The 20,018-nt window shown below is 48.8% G+C and overlaps 1 protein-coding gene across 3 annotated transcripts in view; it reads right to left on the bottom strand.

Annotated features, from left to right (window-relative positions):
• Nucleotides 1–20,018, bottom strand: part of LOC143010832 (kazrin-like) — a 111,444-nt gene that overhangs the window by 69,888 nt on the left and 21,538 nt on the right. For all 3 annotated transcript variants that reach the window (XM_076163380.1, XM_076163379.1, XM_076163381.1), the window contains exon 2: nucleotides 16,316–16,505. In XM_076163380.1, coding sequence (XP_076019495.1) covers nucleotides 16,316–16,505 — 190 coding nt within the window. The remainder of the gene's footprint in view (nucleotides 1–16,315; nucleotides 16,506–20,018) is intronic.

The following is a 20,018-nucleotide window of genomic DNA, read 5'->3' as shown; positions in this document are numbered from 1 at the left end:
ATTTGCTTCCATTCCACGCTGGTGGATCCACACAAATACAAAAGGGAGAGAGAGGGGGAGAGAGAGAGAGAGAGAGAGAGACAGATACAAACACAGGGACGAGGCAGAGACAGAACACATATCGCCTGAATGAGACGGCGACTGCTGGGAGGGAAAAGACAGAATGAGACGAAGCCAATGAGAGAGGCGTGAGAGGAAGAGATGAGAAATGTGGAGGGAGAGGGAAAGGTTAAGAGAGGATGAAGAAGAGGATGACTAAAGGCCATGTTCCATTAAATGTCATCCATCCAGAATAGGCGCTGCAGTGCTAATGGTCTGTTTGGGGCGAAGGGGAGGACAGAAAAAAAGGACGAAGGACCCTCCGAGTTTGCCAGGTCACATATTTACAGAAACCATAATGAGACGATTTAAACGTCGGAAGAATCCAATGAAAGCGTCCAGCTGCTTTGTGTAAATAATGGCGACCGAAAATGAACCCGATGACCTCGCCGTCTCCCCGTGTCACACGCCTTCTCACATCTCCCCTCTAAACACTCGGAAAATAAAGCATCTCAGAAGCCGTCACGTGCTCAAACTCTTGCAAAAGCGTATGACCCATGTGTGGTTCATCAGAGGACGGAGAGGAAGGGGAGGATGGAGGGGACGGAGGGGACGGAGGGGACGGAGACGAGGCCTCCAGAAACACCAGAGAGATGAAGACGGACAGGCAGCCGCCGCGGCCGTTCAGAGAGCGCAAGACTAATGAAGCGTAAAATAGAAGAATCACATCTAGGGCTTCCATCTCCAGCCTAATCACAGCCTGAAGATGGCGGGAGGAGTTTCCATAATCTTCCTCCTCTGTGGTCACACCTACTTCACACAGTTATCAGGCCTCCTAAGTGCTTCCCCGAGCGAGCCAGCGAGCGGCCGGACGCCTCTCTATCTGGAGTCCAGGCTCCGTTTAGCGTGCCCAAATTCCTTTCTTTCTTCTCGATCCCCACCAGTAACTCCAGTTTGGTTTTGATCTATTTCCGTCCCTCCTCTCCCTCGCCTCTCATCACTTCTTCTCATCTCAGTTGCCGCCGTCGCCGCCGTCCTCTGCAGAATCCTAATGAGCAGAGAGAAACTTGTGATTCTTCTCTCGGCGCCTTCAGCAGCCGCGCGCCGCCGTCTCGCATCGACGCGTCCCTGTGCTTCCGCTCGCCGATGGGATTGCGATTAACTCGCACCGTCGGTGTGACGCGACATAGAAACACAAAATGAGGCCTTTGTGTGTGATCGCAGGAGCTTCCTTTGGTAACACCTGTTCACGTCTTCAAAGCGCCGGCACGCTGAAGCAGAAGCTTCCACCAGGCTCTTACAAGTGTCACATGTAAGACGCTAAAGCAATTTATTATTCCTGCATTCTGAACACATTTGTACTCTTTGACCTACAAGCTGAAGGTTCTCCAGCCTGTAGCAGCAGCATGAGTAAGTCACGACCCCCCACAGCCCCACAGCCCGGGGGAGGGACACTGTACTCGCCTGTGCTTCTGCATCTGCTGCATTTTGTCTTTCAGAGCCGACACCCAATTACCTGTAACTGCATATGTACCTGCCGTCCACCAAACAGCTCCGTATTCTCCCATCGACCAGAACAACAAAGACTGTGGGCGCAGCGTAACAAGAAACCCCAACGTCCCCGAAGCGACTATAGATTACAATCCACACATCTGGCACGGCGCCTGGCCGAAAGACAAACTGGTATTGGGTGGTATTAGACTGAACAGGGAGGCTTTTGTCCTCATGTGCACTGTGGGAACTTCATTAAGACACTGCTGTCATACTTCATCAAGGAACTTAAAGGGCGTGAGTGGGATCAGTGTTGGGAGTTTGACTCAAATGCTGCAGTAGGAACAAGCAGGACTGAAATACTGTGAATATGTGCTCCACACTGAATGTATGACGGAACATTACTCTCATTACTCTAAAAACAGAATAGATGTCCAAGGGGAAACACACTGGACTGTGGTGACTTCAACACAAGCCTCGGTTAACAAGAGCAGTGTGTCCTTTACTGTCAGCGGCCTGATCTAACAGCCTGAAGCAGGCTGGACCACACGGCTACAGGAGAACAGGAGAACAGGTGAACGTGTCCTTAACGTTTATGCATCCCCTTTGTTTACAATATTTCTGCCTATAAATACATCCGTCTATAGCAAACAGCTGCCATTCTAACAAGCCTGCAATCGATGAAACGACGACACTCTTGTGTCAGCGGCGTGAGGAGCGTAAACCGGGGAGAAACTCCCAGAGTAGCAGAGCAATAACTGAGAGCTCAGAGTAACGGAGCATCATCATCTACCAGGTGCTCCACTTTATCAGTGCCGCCTATCCGTCCATCCACTCCAGTGAGATACACAGCGGGGGGGACTGATGGCATCACGCGTGGTGAGGTTCAGGGGTTGAGGGTTTGCGGTGTGACGGGCCTGACGCAGGGTTGTTACAGTAAAGCCTGGATGTTGCCTGGTAATCTGAAGGGTTTATAATGTAATATAAAGAGCTTATTGCTTTGTGATCCAGATACAGGAACACATCCATCGCTGGGATGTTCTTACAATAAGAAAAAGATGCAAAGATAGCACAGGCACATAGTCTGTGTGTGTGTGTGTGTGTGACACTACACGGTCCAATCTGCTCTCTGGTCACAGCAGCAGCAGCACTTGGTCTTTACAGGTATTATGAGCAGGGGATGCAATAGTTACAGCTTTTATTGGTAAAATGACTCACAAGGACAATCTGAGCACAAACAACAGGGTCACTGTGTTTGAAGCTACAAGATGGATCACCTGGATGTACAGCACACGTGTTGGCCCATATAGGAGAAGCTCTCACATGCCAGGAACCTTCTAAACCTGTCTCAACTCAAATTAAAATCAAAGTATTGCTTCATTTTTCCACCGTTTGGCCGATATCCTCCCGTCTTCTATTTTGCCCTGCAATCATAAAAAGCAAGTCTTACATATAAAGATGATATTTGGCTTCTTCATTGGAAGACTCAGAGCGTCTGGCTGAGAGGAGCTATTTGCACAGAGGGAGATTAGAGTCTAAAATGCATAGGAGTGCTTCACTGGCACACTAGAGTTCCAGTTGGCACGGCAGCAGCAGCACATTAGCACAATAGATTATTGTGGAGTAAAGTTTTTTTTAATAGGCATCACATTACCCCATGAATCTATCGAGCGATGGTGCCAACGTAGTTTCAAGGTAATGGCCTTATAGATACTGACAGTGACAAGCTGTAGCGTCGGGCTTTATGGGCTGTACCCCCAATCAATCCTGTCCACCCGGCCTGCCACATCAATTAATGGCCGCACAGCATCGGCACGCACGGATCACTCTCTGCACAAAGCCAATCACCCAGCAAGACACTGTGTGTATGTTAGGTGTGTGTGTCTGGCTGCAAACACACACACACACACACACATATATTCAAGGAGGTGAATCATGCAACAAAGGAGCCTCCATCTTCTCTGAATCTGCTTTCTGTGATGTAGGGAGATGAGTAAATGTTCTCTGTCCTTCCCAAAGACAAACCCAGCAGACATACGTTTGCATCTTTAAGTACTTCTTTCTATTCAAACTGCCTTTGCGGGCTGGATCATATGACAACGCGTCACAATCTCCCTGTCTGAAAGCTAACGTGATCCCCAGAGGTTGACTCAAAGATTCCTCTTGCTATCCCCCTGAAAGATGACAAACCCTCCCTGTCTGTTTTAAGCCAGCTGAAAGGAAGCAAGGTGTCTCCCTGCATATCTGCAACCTGCCAGCTGTCAGACCAAAAACTTCCCTCTCCAGAGGAAGAAGACCCTGAAGGTGCGCAGAAGCTGACACGGAAGAGAGCGGGACGTGTTTCGCTCGCTCGCTCGCTCGCTCGCTCGCTGCCTCTTCACTTCTGTTTGAACTCCGGCTGAACCCTCCTTGTTTAGGATGGGAGATAAGAGACAACGCCTCTTTGCTCTCCAGAGATGAAGCGTCGCACTTCCACGACTTCTAGGCCGACGGAGGAGCTGGCGGTACCTGTCCCATTCTTGAGTCTCAGATAAGAAACTCCTCGGAAAATACAAGTAGGCCACAACAACAGTTTAAAGAGTTCCCCGCATTTCCACAGCCTGATTTTTAAAAGGGCATTAAGTCCTTATTTCCATTTCGGACCTCTTGACCCGTAACCAAAGGAACTGCAACATCAACGCGTCTCTAACACGTTTAGTTTGCACTAAACTTCACACGTGAGTCTGCAAAATAACACTTTTCCCTAGCTGGAGAGCACAGTAGCTAGGAAACGTGTTGGTGTTGTCGGTTTGCTCGTAGCACCTTCCTCCATGTCTGAGCAGGAAGTGCAACAATGTGGGGGTTTGTTTACAAAGCTACGACTGTGAGCCAAAACTGTGCAGCTCTGCGATATCAGCTCACAGTGAAGCAACGCTCGGGTCGCTCTATTCATTCAACCCTCGCCAACCTACATACTTGAGAGTTCTAATCACATTCAAAGTTCAAATTGGAGCGTGTACATGAGGTCACGTTTGTGTTACTCTGAGGACGCAAGCTTCTCCCCCACACTCACCAAACCAAACAAACAGTCAAGTTTTGGAATAAGTATTTGGAGGAAGGGCAGAGAAACAGACTAGTGAACTCCTTCTCCTCTTCTTCTGTGGATGAGGAGGCCCAGATCTCATCACTCAGTGCCTGCAGGAGTTGGGTCATTAAAAAACTGTCACCACGCTGTTTCCGCCCATCTAAACTCGTCTCTCTAATCTTTAAATATTGTCCTCTTTTATCAGATTCAACAGTGGCATTGTTTCTGAATCGCTCCAAAAACGTGGGGATTTGTTGTTGTCGCTGCTGCTGATCTGTCAGAAGGAGCCGGTGAAGGACTTTGTTGAAGTTATAAATCATCCGGTGACATTCTGGGTTGTGGAGCTCCTCTGTTGCTTTTCTCTTGGCTATTGATCAGACATCTGCCTAGTTTCCTGGCAATTCAATGGCCCTTAAACCGGCACGGTGACACGCTGAAGACTTTCACTGACTTCGCCAGAGCAACAAAGGGTCTAAGGTTGAGGGTCACACGGGCTAAACGAGAGTCAAATAAATGCCTTCAGATGCATCGACCCTGAGCTAACGCTGAGTCTTACAGGTCGGCTCGGTCTTGTGCCGCTCTCACCCACGCAACAGCAAATCAATAGAAGTCAAATTACCAAAGAAGAGAGAAAGCAGCTCGTCGGCGTAACATCTACTATGGTGCTGCATAAGTTAGCTTTGGTGCATAGCCGAAAGAAAAGACAATGACAAGGCAGATCTGCGTCTGCCAACAAAGCCACTGAGACCTGGGCTGTGTCTGAACGAGCAGATCGTGGGCTTTGAGGAGCCTAGAGAGGAAGCTGAGACGGCACCAGGAGGTTTGTTTCTGAAGCTCAGGAGGAATGTTTGATTTGTGATTTTGTCGGCGGAAACCAACTGTGAGCTATTTGTAATTGGTTTGGTTAAGTTTAAGTGAGCAATGTTTACACGGCGGGCGGGTGAAGAAGTAATGAAGCAGAATCCTACAAAAGCACTCCTGACCCGCCATGTTGGCATCAGCTTACCACCTGTAAGTGATGCCACCGCGTGGTTGCCGTGCCGACAACAACTCAATCCTTGTGTTTGTGCCAGTTAAAGTCCAGATGTATGCCAAAACAAGATCGATTATGACAAAGCTTCAGACTCAGAGCTTTAAATGGCTTCATTCTGAGGTGAAGAGATGCACCGCAGCTCTCTTTCATAGCACAACAAACAGAAGTGTCCTTCGCTACAGCTCTCCTCCATAACAACGGCTAGGATCTCACGTTTACCGGCTCCAGGTAACATTGTTCAGCCGTCAGCTCCGGTGCGGACTGCTGCATGCTGACTTCTTCTGCTGGAGAGAACACTGCAGCTCACCTGACACTGCAAGTCTCTGAGCGTTCTTTCAAAGCACAAATGCCTCAGCAGATAAAATACGACTTCAAAGTCATTTTTCACGCCACGTAATGGGAGCGGAAAAGCAAAAAATGAGGTTTATGACACGTGGAAAAACTAATGAGGTGGAGGATGAAGAATATCCCCCAGACAGACATTGTGTACTTGTGAATATGGCGCCATAGGCAGTATTTTCAGCCTTGTTACCGAGGGGCAGTGACTCACACACTCACACACGCACACACACACACACACACACACACACACACACACACACACACACACACACACACACACACACACAGACAGACACACACACACACACACACACACATACACACACACACACACACACACACAGCCATCGTTTGATACTCTTTGGATGTGTGTATCCGTCTGTTTTTGTCTAAGAACGTAACTAATGCCTCCTATTCTGTCAGCACGGTACCAGGGTTACGATGACACACACATCTGCTCGCCGCCGTCTTCCCCCTGCCCCTCCCGCCCTCTCTGCCCCTCCCCCACTCCCAGGCCAACCCTCTTCATATGTCAGCCTCACACTGGCACTGCCCTCCCTGTCCACTGGAAGCTTCATCCAATTTGTCGGGGTTGGCATCAGCCCGGCTCAAGATGCCCGCCTCTCTCCTCCAACACTCCCCCCCACCCGTCCCGCGATGAGGCTCTGAGACGGGGGGCCCCGTCTGTGCCAGTGGGCATTAAGGAACCTGATTGCGGTGCACACCTGCCACCGTCCCACCACCCAGACTCGTCCAATCTGCCTCTCCAAGCAAGCCGGCACCAGCTGGCCCGACAGTCAGCGTGCTGACGGATGGACAAGAGCGGACTGGATGAGCGCTCGGCTCAGCGGCCAGGCACCACTAACTATAACAAACACACAGACAGTATTGTTTATGGCTTTGCTGATTGCTGATATGATAATTAGAGCAGAAACAGATGGGACACAATAAGAATAGGAAAAAGAGAAGACAAAGGCTATGACAGAGGAATATTGTGATTGCATCTGTGCCACGTCCACACTTTAGCCTTTATTTATCTTTGGGAAATGAGCATTAACAAGGCAGGATCGCAGGGCGAGATAGCAGCAGAACATTTCGTCTCCTTCAGAGCAAACAGAGCGATCACTCTGTCACCGCTGCCTCTTCCTCTGTGTTTCCAGCCTGCAATAGAATGTGTTTGGGGCCTTGCAACCTCGCCATGTTGACTGTGGCACGTTTTGTTTGAGCCAGTAGCCTGAGCAGAATGAAGGTGAAAGCCAGGATGTCACCTAAACCTGGACCTTTGGTACAGAGGAGAAACTACTGCCTGGCACCAATCAACACAACCAAGGCAAATGTATTCTAAAGCGTATAATCAACAGAGGAAGGAGTCGGAGACAGGTCTGTGTGTAAAGGTCGGCTGTGGGCTGAATCACGGCGCTGCTGCTGCCATCTCTGGCAGGCGCATCTCTTCATCAGACAATTTTATCTTTGTATCTGGATGCAGCAGGGTCAGCGAGGTGATGTCATGGCAGCGTTCCAAGCAGAATGTCAAGTTTGAAAAGCCGGTTGGTGAATAGGAGAGTTGAACACCCCATACAGCTCCGTCCGTGCTTCAGCCGTGCTTCGACTCCCATTGATCACGACCTATGACCTTCCCCATTGTAATTTCCAGGCAATTTCTGTCGGAAAGTTTGCAACGCCGTCACAACTCCCTTGACCGGTCCTGGTGGGCAGCTGGAGGCCGACTGACGCCCGAGCGGAGGCTTTACAGAACCACTGATCCGAGATCTCGCTCTATTTGTCAGCTCCTAAACGGTTGCAGAGGGACGTGAGCGAGGGGGAACCTGATCCACGGCCGCTTCATACATCTGTGAATTCTGCGCGGCAAGGCGACGGCTCTGCACAAGTATGCGGCCATTCCTTTGGCCTGAACCTGCCCCCAAAATACCCTTCACATCTTAGGTTACACACACAACTACCATCCAATATTAGCAGCCTGCCTGGGTCTGATAATCCCATTTGAAGCGCAGTAACATGAGGCGGTTTATTGTGTGTGGTTCTGATCATTTCCTACCATAAAATACAGCACCAGAATGAAAAATAACATTAATAATAAGCCTTTAATTACTATTGGCAACAGGCAGCCTCATATTGGACCGGATATTGTAAGAGCGATGACACAAAATGAAGGGATGACCTAGACCAGCTCCCTGTCGCTGCACTGCGACGCAGCTCTTTGTCAAACACGTGTCGAGCACGGCGCCTCCTGCAGACACGGAACAGACGGCAGAGAAAAGCAACAACTCCCATCGTTTCCATCCTCCACCGCCAGAGAGGAGAAAGGAACAGAGGAGACATCACACCGCCATTACTGCTGCCACAGCGGAGGGTCTGACTGCGCCTCAATCTAAATAATTGCTGATGAAACCTTTGAGATGCCTTCAGAAACGCCCTCCCCCTCCTCCTCCTCCTCCTCCTCCCCCTCCCCCTCCTCCTCCTCCTCCTCTTCCTCCAACTGATCCCCCATTTTCTTTCCTTTATGATCACTGGCAACAGCACAGTAGTGAATGACGCGTTGGTTTTAATGCGTTTGAGCTCAACCCTGTGGCAAACGTGCAGAATGGAGGCCATCCAGAGAATAATGGAGCATCTTAGCTGCTGTGGTTTAAACACAGAGATGCCCACCATCAACCGTCAGCCACTAATGATGCTTTTCATCAAATTAATGAGAGTTTTAATCATTGTTCACGGCTGCCCCTCCACATGTCGTGTGTTCCGTTCCCCTGGCCTGTCACCTTCACGCAGCAGCACCGTATTCAACATCCTCCTTCTGTGGGAAAAGTGACATTTGCTTAACAAGGTGGCAGCGCTCTCTGCATTCCAATCTCCCTTCACCACTGCTCTCTCTCTCTCCCTCTTTCTCTCTCTCTCTTCCTCTCCCACTCTTTCTCTCTCTTCGCACAGTTCTTCGCGACACGCCGCGTCTCAACATTTGCAATTCACGGCGCCTGAATATGTGCAATGTCACCGATTACCAAGCAGTCGGGTTGAGCCATCTGCCGCCGTGCGTGAGAGCGCCGTTGGTATCGGTTTTCAGGAGAGGCAGGCTGAAGGACAGAGGGCAACATAAATTTACATCCCTGAGAGCTGCTCAAACTCATTAATTCACACCATGACCAAGCCAAAACATCAAAACACACACCAAAGACCTGACCTGCACAAAACGCAACAGAAAAGCTTCGTTAAAACGTCTTATCAGGCCGTGTGAAAACATTGGGCTTGTGTTGTGTGTGCAGAGTGGGCTGAGTTAATTAATACCCAGGGTTAAAATGTCAAACTAAGGCACGGCAAGAATGTGAAGGCCGGTTGGTAGCTGATGATAGACTCGAGGGGCCGCTGCTCAACGACTCCTGAAGCTCCACCGTGCTGCATGCTTCCCTGCCTGGCTAAACACACCTGATTTAGCCTTTAAGTGTAAGAAGAGGAAGAGGGAGAGATGGAGGGGATGCCATAGAAATGTATATCAGTCCTGCATGACAACGCTTTTGCAGTAATTTTGCTTTGTGGACATCATGAACCCTAACAACAGCAAGCACGTTCTCAAGAAACCATCAGAACGACTATCAGACCTTTGCGAAGGTGATGTTGACGATCACGCAGTACTATCCCATATATTACACACATATTTCATAGTAAGCAAGCTAATTTACAAGATCCCCCGGCTCAGAAAATGATTGCACGCCCATGTAAATGAATGACCTTTAAGCAAATGCTAACAGACTAACGTCATTCATCATTAATGCACATTACCCAAAAGTAATTACCGCTGGCAGCCACATGTTCAGGTTTTAGCCACATTAATTATCTGAACACGGGTCGTTCCATTTCATACACGACTTGTACGGGCTGCTAATTTCTTCCAAACATCAGATTCATCAGGAAAGTTAGTGCAGAGGTGCTAAATCTGCCGGCGGGCGATGTGTTGTTTCCGTTTTCGGCTGCACTTTTGAAGGCTGCTTGATGAGCAACCATCTGGTGGGTAAACTGTCAAATAAATACCCATAAAACTTGTCATAAACATGAAACCTGAAGAGGACTATCATCTCACTCCACACAAGTCATTAAGTTTCTCATTGCGAGGAGACAGAAAAGGATTCAAAGTCGTCTCCATCAACGGGGAAGAAGCTAATGAGCTTTGGTGCTATTTTCACAGCTTGGGGGGAATTCAGTGCAGTTCTTTTGAGGCCGTTTCGTGTCTCTCCTCTCACTTTGTTCCTGTTTTTCAATCAAGCAGCTGACATTCCTGCGCCAACTCCCCCTGTGACTGACAGCGGCATCGCACCCATCGCTCTTCATCAAATCAGCCAAAGAGGGAGAGAGAGGGAGAAAGGGCACCAAGTTAATAGCATGTTGCAGGATGTCAGGGTTGTCCGGACACAAATCTGAGAGACAGCAGGTCTCCGCAGTCCTGGGAGAAACCTGTCATTTAGCCCAGCACATTCCAGCCCTGAGTGACTTTGAGGGGCTTTCTGACAAGAGAGCGCAGCTTCACGATATGAGAAAACAAACGGAGGATGGATTACTTCTGCACACACAGCAAAGAGCGGAGGCAGAGATCCAGTGATGTGGACATGCGGTGACAAAGCTGGCACCAATGAAATGTGAGGATATCACCCCGAGTACAGTTCAGATCGTTTCTCAGATATGTTATGATATTGTAAACCAATATAAGTCGGGGGTTCCCAACTTTTCCATTTAGGAAGGTGACAGGATGATGGAGTCGCCCAATATACTGCCTATAGAAACGTACCGCTGGTGGAATGTGGATTACGTGGACTTGAGAACTACTGCAGGCTTTGGCTTGGGTGTCGTGAATGTCCAACAGTGAAGGTTATGGAGACAAATCTACACATCTAAATGGTCTAAATGGTTTTCCACCCACTGCTTGAAACTGTAGCTGTAATAACTTTCTAAATCCTTCTAGGCCGGTTGTTAAATATTCAGAGTCATCGGCGTAACGTAACATAAATATCAAAGCACTTAAAATCTGCCCAATATGAAAGCAGTGACATTTGAAGCAATGCTGGGGAAACATTTCATTTCAATTAACCTCTTTGCATAAATTAGCCCAATAAAAGGGGGCGGGGCATGGCGTGAAAGCCTGTTGACATTTTCAAATCGCTGCGGTATAAAAGCATCTTCCCGTATGATATGATTCCAACCGTTACTTAGAACAGGCACCAAGTTAACAAATCAACTTCCAGGCTTCACACACACTGATGCATATTTGTTACACTGACACTTACATTGTCTCCGTGTCCCAAAGAAAGTAAAGTGGTCCCATAAAGCTACTCTGAGGAGCTGTGAAACATCTGAGAGACAGAGGGAGGGAATTCAGAATGAGACCAAGCACCATGGAGGAAGTATTCATAATGTTAAAGTATGCGGCTCACTATGTTGCAGAGCTTTAATAGGACATGATAGTGGGCCGTGTTGATGTTTCCTACCTGCTCACACTAATGACTGCATGAATGCATCTTCTTCTCTTTTTCATTTCATGTACTGCCAGCGGGGGAAATATTCGGCTCGTCTCTCGTCATCTAAATACTCACACACATACACACACACACACACACACACACAATGGCTGCCACGCATAACTCGCATTGTTGGGAGTACAACCTGAGGAAACAATGCTGCGCCGTCATACGGTAACCACGGCAGCAGTAATGTCAGTGCCCGCAACGTCAGCAGTGACGACCAGAAACACGACCCACACTTTACAGGAGAAGCTGCTGGAGCTCAGAGGGATTTGTTTGATGACCTCATTGTTGTTGTCCTTAAGTTCTGATCTCGACTGTTGCCATCATATCTCTGAGTTTCATGGTGCAGTAGGATTGAAGTGTCGACTGGGGATTTAAGTTTTGGTATCTAATCTCCCAGATGGGCAGAAACCATGCGAGCCACTGAGTGAGCAGACGCATGTGTGTGTGTGTGCGTGTGTGTGTGTGACATCATGTGTAATCATGGACTAGATTGCCACTGAGTTTTGCTGAACAGATGGTGGAGAAAAACGTTTCACAACTTTTCAAAACTACAATGTTGTCGTGGTTACACACAAGTTGCTTTCAGACAAACAAACAAACGCACCTGAACTCCTGAATCAGTGCGACGTGAAAACTAAACGTTTGATTGATTCAGTCGATGAGTTTTTGATATCACATTGTTACAAAAATCTTTGCAACACAATTAGAGCTTTAGTATGTGTAGCACGTTTGCGATTTAAAGTTGTGTATTGTGTATAATTTGCTCTTCTCTTCTCCCCTGAAGGAGCATCTACTTTAAAAGCAAACAGCAGCACCATATTCTTAATCCTCTTTAATATATAACCACAACGGCGAAAGAGGCTTTCCATGAATTACAATTATACACACACACAGATCTCAAAGTTGCCTCGGCGCCACTTTAGAATGCAGAGCTCGTCCTCTCATTAGTGATGTATAGAGACAGCAAACGCTCCATGTTAAATGATATAATTGGCCTAATTCAGTCTTGATCCTCTGCACAGACCTTCTCATGAAGACTAATACATTTTGTATTTTTAATTAGCGCGAGGATAAAACTGTCATTCAAAGACAAACGATTACACCGACGCCCTGAAGAAAGCGTGTAGAAGCGACGCTTAGTACACAGTGTTTGTGCCTGGGCGGTGATGTCGTCAATAATGATATGAATGCTTGACAAATCGTGCTGAGGTCAGAAACTCCTTCCTCTCCACTACACAAATGTGTGTCATTAAACGCAACAGCGCCGACCTTCTCACACAACCTCTGCATGCTGAATAAATAAATCTCCTCCCTGCTGAGTGGTGGTTGGAGTATCATCATCACCATGTGCAGGGAAAAAAACACCAGGTTTTATCCAAAAACCCACACAAACAAAAGATTCAGCATATTTTATTCAGGCTGGAGAAGTCAGTGACATTCAGCAGAGCGGGGGAGAGAGCCGGAGCCCAGCGCACCAAGCAGGTTAAACACCGGGAGAGCTTTAATCTGTCTGTCAGCAGCTTCAACCACCTCCCACTCTCAGAGAAGATAGTGGAAGAGCTGACACTTAAGTTCCTTAAAGTTTTTGTAACAAACGCAATTTAATACATTAGGTATGGAATATCAAATACTGAGGCTGAATCTATGAAACCCCTCAGTCTCAGGGCGTCCTGGTGGTCCGGAGCTTTAAGGCAACATTTTTCTTGTGACTTTGTACTGACAATTTTTGCTACCCGGTGATGTCAGGGGATGATGTCAGACCGGTGAGTAAGGTGACGTCTGTATGGGTCCATCCTAAAATCAGCACACCCTTGCTGTCACACTGCAGTGCACAGTGAGTGAAAACAGGTACACAAGTCTCAAAAAGCCCAGTCCGTCCTGGTTGGCCTCATACTTTGTGGTCGTGTCATTATTCAACTCAAACACACACAAAGGAGCCATGATGTTAACATAATATGTCCCTGTAAAGGATTAGTTACCACAGTGTGAGAAACATGTTGACATGCTGTATCAGCATACGACATACTCCTCTACACCTGCTCGCAACTTGCTTTCATCCCAAAAAAAGTCAGCAAATAAAACCGTTTAAATTGAGTTTAAATGGGAAGTCTCTTTTGTTTACATTGCACCTTTTTAAAACCTCTCAGCGATGGGAAGAGACATTCAAGGCAAATACCTGCATGAAGTGAGGTGAGATAAGCTTTTCCATGCAAACACACAGGCTGAGAATAATTAGAAATCCTCCTTATTAAGCATTTTAAAAGTAAAATATATATAAGAAAGCTATGAAAGCACCTCTGGCTATAGGTTACTACTAACTGATATGAGAGAATGAGTTTCTCATCCTGCCTGGATTCATTCACCTTTCAACTACCAATTTCCAGCGTGGAGTTCGACGTGACATTCTCTCCCGTACAAAGAGAGAAAATGAGAACAGCGCGAATCGGGGCCACGGGCAGAAGTTCTGGGCCAATTTTCTGGCTGCTCAGCAATTCTCTGTATAAGCAGCCCTGCAGCTCTGCAACAAAGCTAAATGTGCTCCATTAAAGTCCGGGGAGACGCTCGACAACCGGGAGAGACAAGGTGCTGAGACTCTTTAGAGAGGGACGGAGACGCTGGACGCTTGCTCTGCGTGTGCATGAGGCGATTGTGAGCGCCTCAATGTGAACAAACTCTCACAAAGGCACCAATACACAACACACACACACCCCCCCCTTTACTCATAACTCCAGCAGCACATGAATGCATCATGCAAATGCAAGGCCCCAGGCGGCAGAAATGCAATTAAGGTGGGATAGTTACTGTGGCTCGCCTGGTCCCAGGTATCTCCCCCCTCCCACCGCCTCCCTCCCCCAGGACTCACAGACTGCGGGCCTGCGCTGCAAACAGCCGACCCTCACCGTAACACTCTCCCCTCCCCTCGCCAACACATCCAGCGGTGATAAATTACCTAATCCCTCTAGCTCCAGTCTTTTTCTATTATGCACCCGAGGCTTGTAAAGCACAGCGAGGGGGAGGGAAGGGAGGCGGCAAACAGACAGCGAGAGGTGGGTGTGATGGGGACCCACTGACAGAGACACAATGACAGTGAGGCAGACATATGGGCCCAACAAAGGAGGGAATCAGTGACCGAAATCTGTAGCATCCAAAAAGGCGCGTGGGTGTCATTTAGTGTGTTAAAGCCGGGCACTCACAAGCACTCAGCACTGCTATTTCTAAACAATTACGTCTGGTAAACTCGTCTGCGGAGATGCAGAGATGCGGCGTCGAATCAGAAACTGTAATTTCAGAACAACGGACCTGTCAGAAAATTCATCTCCTGTCACGTTAAAGCGTAATCCATTATGTGCTGCAGAGGAATACTACAACTCCCAAAATGGATCGGCAACATCTCGGCTCAGCGGGGAAACGGTTACGACATCAACAACGCTCAGCACTCTCTCACACACGCACACACACACACTGCGATGGAAGCAGGGGGGGGGGAGTTCACAGGTTGAAGGGGATGCGGCGGGGCACGCGGGGGCGCTGGCAGAGAGGAATAGTAGAGGGACAAAGTGACAGGGCGGCACACTGGAAATAATGCTGACACACGGCCGAGCTGAGCCTGATCCAGCAGCGGCCAGAGGTCAGCTGAGGACAAAACGATTCAATGTTTCTCACCGAAAAAGAAACTCGCACAGGAGGAAAGTTAGCAAGAGAGAGAGAGAAAGAGAGAGAGAGAGAGAGAGAGAGAGAGAGGAGAGAGGCACCCAATGCTTTTCACTGAGCCTGATCTGGGAAGTATGTGAGCCACGCACGTTGCCAAACGCAGAGATGGAACGAATCCTATCTGCACCGCTCAGCGTACCAGCTGACGGCTATGGAAACAGAAAGACCGTGAGGAAATGTGTGTGTGTGAGTGTGTGTGTGTGTGTGTGTGTGTGTGTGTGTGTGTGCCAGAAGTTGATGAGCTGTGGCAACCCGTGGCGAGCGCATACCTACATATCCTTTACAGCAGTATAGAGACGCAGAGGAGAGCCACGTGCCTGTGACCTCCTCTGCACGTCCAAACTGGGTCTGAGAAAAGGTGGAAAGGGACAAACGGAGCAGCTGCAGCACACACACACACACACACACACACACACACTCACACACACACACACACACACACACACACACACACATATACACATAGCATTCTACAGCCTGGGCAGCCATTCAAACAGCTCTCAGTAACAGTAACCCACGGCAACCCTAAAATCAGCCCCTCTCCCTCCCTCCCAGAGAGAGAGAGAGACACACAGATCCATTGCCCGGGTGAGGGAGAGCAGACCCAGGAGAAAGAATGCCAGCAGGGAGAGAGAGAGAGAGAGAGAGAGAGAGAGAGAGAGAGAGAGAGACAGAGAGCGAGAGAGAGAGAGAGCTTGTAACTTTACCCACTCTGCCCTAAAGTGTGCAGCTCTGCCCCCTCTTAAAGGTTCAGGGGGTTAATTATTCAACATGAGAGGGGATTTGTGTGTGAGCAGAGTGGAGACGCTGGCCAGCAGAAACCCCTCACGTCCATTGTTCAACCCATTGACTCCTTCGCTCACAGTTAAAAGATGCACTTTTTCACACAGCCGCAGGCATGAATGGATTCTTTTCCCAATTCAAACATGCAACGGTAACACACACACACACACACACACACACCAACCCACATATGTACAGCAGCACCGTCCAAGCGTGCTCATCATCTCCTCCACGCTGATACTCTCAGCACGCAGCCTGACACGCGCCACACACACTCTCTCTCTCTCTCTCTCACACACACACACACACACACTCTCTCCTTACCATTGTGGTTGTGCTGGAGGGTCTCGAGCGTGCAGGCGGAGGCGTCGCTCGCCCCCAGCTCGGCCAGTCTGCGGCCGGTGGCGCTCAGCTCTGACCGCAGGTTGGTCACCTCCTGGCTGGCCGACTGAATGGCCCCGTCGATGCGCTGGGCCAGCTGCTTGTTGTCGTCCATCATTTTCAGGATTTTTGCCTGAGGAGGAGAGGGGAATCCAGAGAGGGTGTCATGCTGTCAAGTTGACCATTCCCTGAGAAAGACGCACCCCCCTAGAAACAAAAATCCCTCCTCTTTCCTTTTCCTCTCCTTCCTTCTCCCCTTTTTTAGGGGGGTGGCGACAACAAAGCCAAGTTAAATCCTCAAAGCAGTTTGTCCTTTTCCTTTAGAGAAGAGAGGCATCCGGCTCAGGGGGGATTTGTATCTGCTGGAGGGAGCGCGCGCTTCAGGAGTTGGGAGTGAGTGCATGTGTGTGTGGTATTCGCCTGTCAGTGTGCGAGCATGCCTGAGATTGTGTGTGTGTGTGTGTTTGTGTGTGAGTGCAGGCGGGAGAGAGAGAGAGAGAAAGAGAGAGAGAGAGAGTTCAGTAACAGAATGACAGAGAGACAGAGGGAGGGAGAGAGAGAGAGGGTTCAGTAACAGAATGACAGAGAGACAGAGAGAGAGCGTGTGTGAGTGAGTGAGTGTGTATGTGTGTGTGTTGGAGAGAGCAGCACTCCCCCCCCCTGTGAAATGTGCTTCCCGCAGCTGACTGTTGAAAGGACACAGAGCATTGAGAGATGACAAGCACCTTTTTAAATGGACTGTACCACTCGTAGAGGAAGCAGAGGGGGTGGAGTGTGAGCCAGACCATTTCAGCACACACACACGAGTCAGGAGTTTACACACAGCTGCTTTCTCACGAGGTCTTTGCGTAAAAAACTCTCTTATTGTGCGTTCTAGAAACTAGGGACAACTGAAATTGAACTCGACTCGACACTAAGTCCTTCCTCTTCCTCTTCCTCTTCCTCTCTGTTTGCTGTCTGTACCTCCCTGCACGCACCCACGAGCAAAGTTAGTTGGAAGAGGAAACAGTTGGGTAAACAATCCCGCCACAGCCAAGCGTTCTCCCCCACAGCACCAACACGCTCGCGTCCACGTGCTCCCATGAGTTACTTTACGTTACTCGTGTTTTAGTTTCTGTACCTTCACATCTGCTTGATTGACGGGGCACTGAGCAGTAATGACGCCTTAACCGTTTCTTGCAGATGAGCTCTTCTACTCACTATTCTCTGTCATCTTTGCAGTGGGACCAGGTTGACCAATCATTCATGGAGAAGTACAAACCTAAATTTAAGCAGAGACCAATTTAGATTCAAGCTCTTTTCTTTTAGGGAAGTTTGAGCCGTGTGAGCAAGTTTCCAGCAACGTTTTCCCCCCAAACTGGACTTTCCCTGCGAGGCGAACCGTGTGAACCGCTGCCATCGCTCAAAACCGTTCAGTCTGTGAGCCATCGACATCATCCAGCCCTTCCTATAGGTGCCTTGTGTGCAGTTCAGCCCCTTTAGCGTCCCCTGATTGCTCTCGCTGCTTAACAGAGGAGCAAAAAGACTCCACAAACATGAGCAGACACACTGACTGCCACCTGGCTGCAGATAAAGATAATCCATCACAGGGAATACAACATTAATGCTCCTTGTTCTCCTTTGCAGGGGGGGTGTGTGTGTGTGTGTGTGTTATTGAGGGGTATCTGCAGTCAGACGGTGAAAACGCTGTTGCTTTTATCGTAGTCAAAGCAATACCAAAACAATGACACTACTTCCAAATGTCAAACATGCCCCGGGAATCGAGTAAAGCTCCCGGAGACGGATTGGATGCAGGAAGCCTGAGGGGCAGGGGAGGGAGCGCAGGGGGGTTTAAAGCCAAGCGGGGACCTTTGTTGACAGGTATCAGAGCCAAACACGGCTCATCGGGGATCACAGAGGATGTGTTTGGCTTTGATTGTGGACATGTTAACTATCTGATCAAGCCTGAGAGACAGAATAAGAATTGAAACGGAATAGTTCCAACACTCTGCCACCAAAGCAGACAAGTGTGTTTACCTGAATGTTACAGCTTTGACTGCTCAGCACGCCAAGGACTTCAACCTTCCCGCTCAATCCACCGTTCTGTGACTAAATTGTGTGTCAGAGGGGAAAGAGTTCTTGTGAGGTTTCGGCAGAATAATAAACAATTCTCTCCGCTCGGTATTTGCCAAGTAGAAAATGTGGCGGCACGATCCTCGCACAAATAACCATCCTGTGATTGATTATTCCACACGGCCGCCTCTTGGCCCCCAGGGGAACCAGGAGTTCACACCACAGCACCCCAACACCACAACTCAATCTAGTGTTCCTCTGGCTGCAATCTGACATGGAGCTGTCGGGGGGAGAGAGGGAGAGAGAGAGAGGGAGAGGGAGAGAGAGAGAGACAGAGACAGACGCAGACACAGAGAGAGAGAGAGAGAGAGAGGGGCCACTCTATCGCCCGGTGATGCAGCTGGGCTGTTGTTTCCCAGGGTTACGTGAGTTTAGACCTCAGCCAGCTCGCACATGTGCTAAACACGGCATCACACCAGTCTGTTCCTAGAACGCGTTACTGTAGTGTAGCCTCAGGCAGGTGTGTGTGTGTGTGTGTGTGTGTGTGGGTGTGTGTGTGTGTCCTATATAGTCAAGTCTACACTATCAAACAACAACGAATGTAAGCACCCAGCCACAGCATCCAGAGAGAGACTACTCACACACACGCACACGCACAAAACATCACGTTGTTATTTATAGAAGACTCTCTTATCACATATGAAACATTCGTCACAGGGGAGGACACACAAACACACTTACACACACACACACACACTAAAAGCCTCATACTGGATGGTGCTTCTAGTCATCAGATGTTCACTAACATGTGGTCAGCTGTGGTCTGGGGCCTCTCTGGGTCTATAAGGAGCCGTGTACAGACCTGCTGTATCCTTACATCACTCACAGCCTGGCACCGCTTATCTTTCCTCAGCAGTGTGTGAGTGTGTGTGCGTGCCAGTAACGGGCTGTTGCTCGGTGTGTGTTGCATTACAAATTAGCTTGAGTGTTTCGCCCGCGTGTTTGTGCTGACGGAAAATATGGAAAAGGGACATTAAGGCTTTTGACACACACTGAATCACAAGTGGCCGCGATTACCTGACAACTGCCAACATGTACACACAAGTCTGTGAGTACATTATGATGTTTAGATTGTGCAAAATGGTGAGTTCTGTTCTGCGCTGCCCCCTAGTGGACGGATGTACATGTCACTCCTTCAGGTACACGATGTCGATGACGTTAATTGGTTGTCTTCGGTTTCGGTTTTCGGTTCCACGCTGCCAAATTGTGAGCCGTGTTTTTGGTGTTGCAGATGAAGTGGTGTGCGGTTGAAGGAGCTCTGGGAACACGTCATCCTGCTGACAAGATCCTGGCAGCTGGGGAGCCCAAAACCAAATTTGATTCCCGTCCCTGTGACTTTGGCTAAGCATGACGGACTTATCTGTTGGATCTTCTCCAGCCTCCACACCAGTTAAGAAGACAAACAGCTGAATGTGAGCATCAGTCCGGGCTGCACTTGGCCCGGGCTTATTTATTCCTGTTAGGCTTTCCAGACACGATGGACCGCCTTCTGTTAGACGTCAACATCCATCTTCCAATACTCACAAAAGCAGAT

This window comes from Genypterus blacodes, unplaced genomic scaffold (assembly GCF_046128005.1).
Source record: "Genypterus blacodes isolate CSIRO-AG114 ecotype Tasmania unplaced genomic scaffold, CSIRO-AGI_Gbla_v1 ptg000131l_1, whole genome shotgun sequence".
Taxonomy (NCBI): Eukaryota; Metazoa; Chordata; class Actinopteri; order Ophidiiformes; family Ophidiidae; genus Genypterus; species Genypterus blacodes.
The sequence above is the reverse complement of the archived record's forward strand: the minus strand, read 5'-3'. Positions and strand labels throughout refer to the sequence as shown.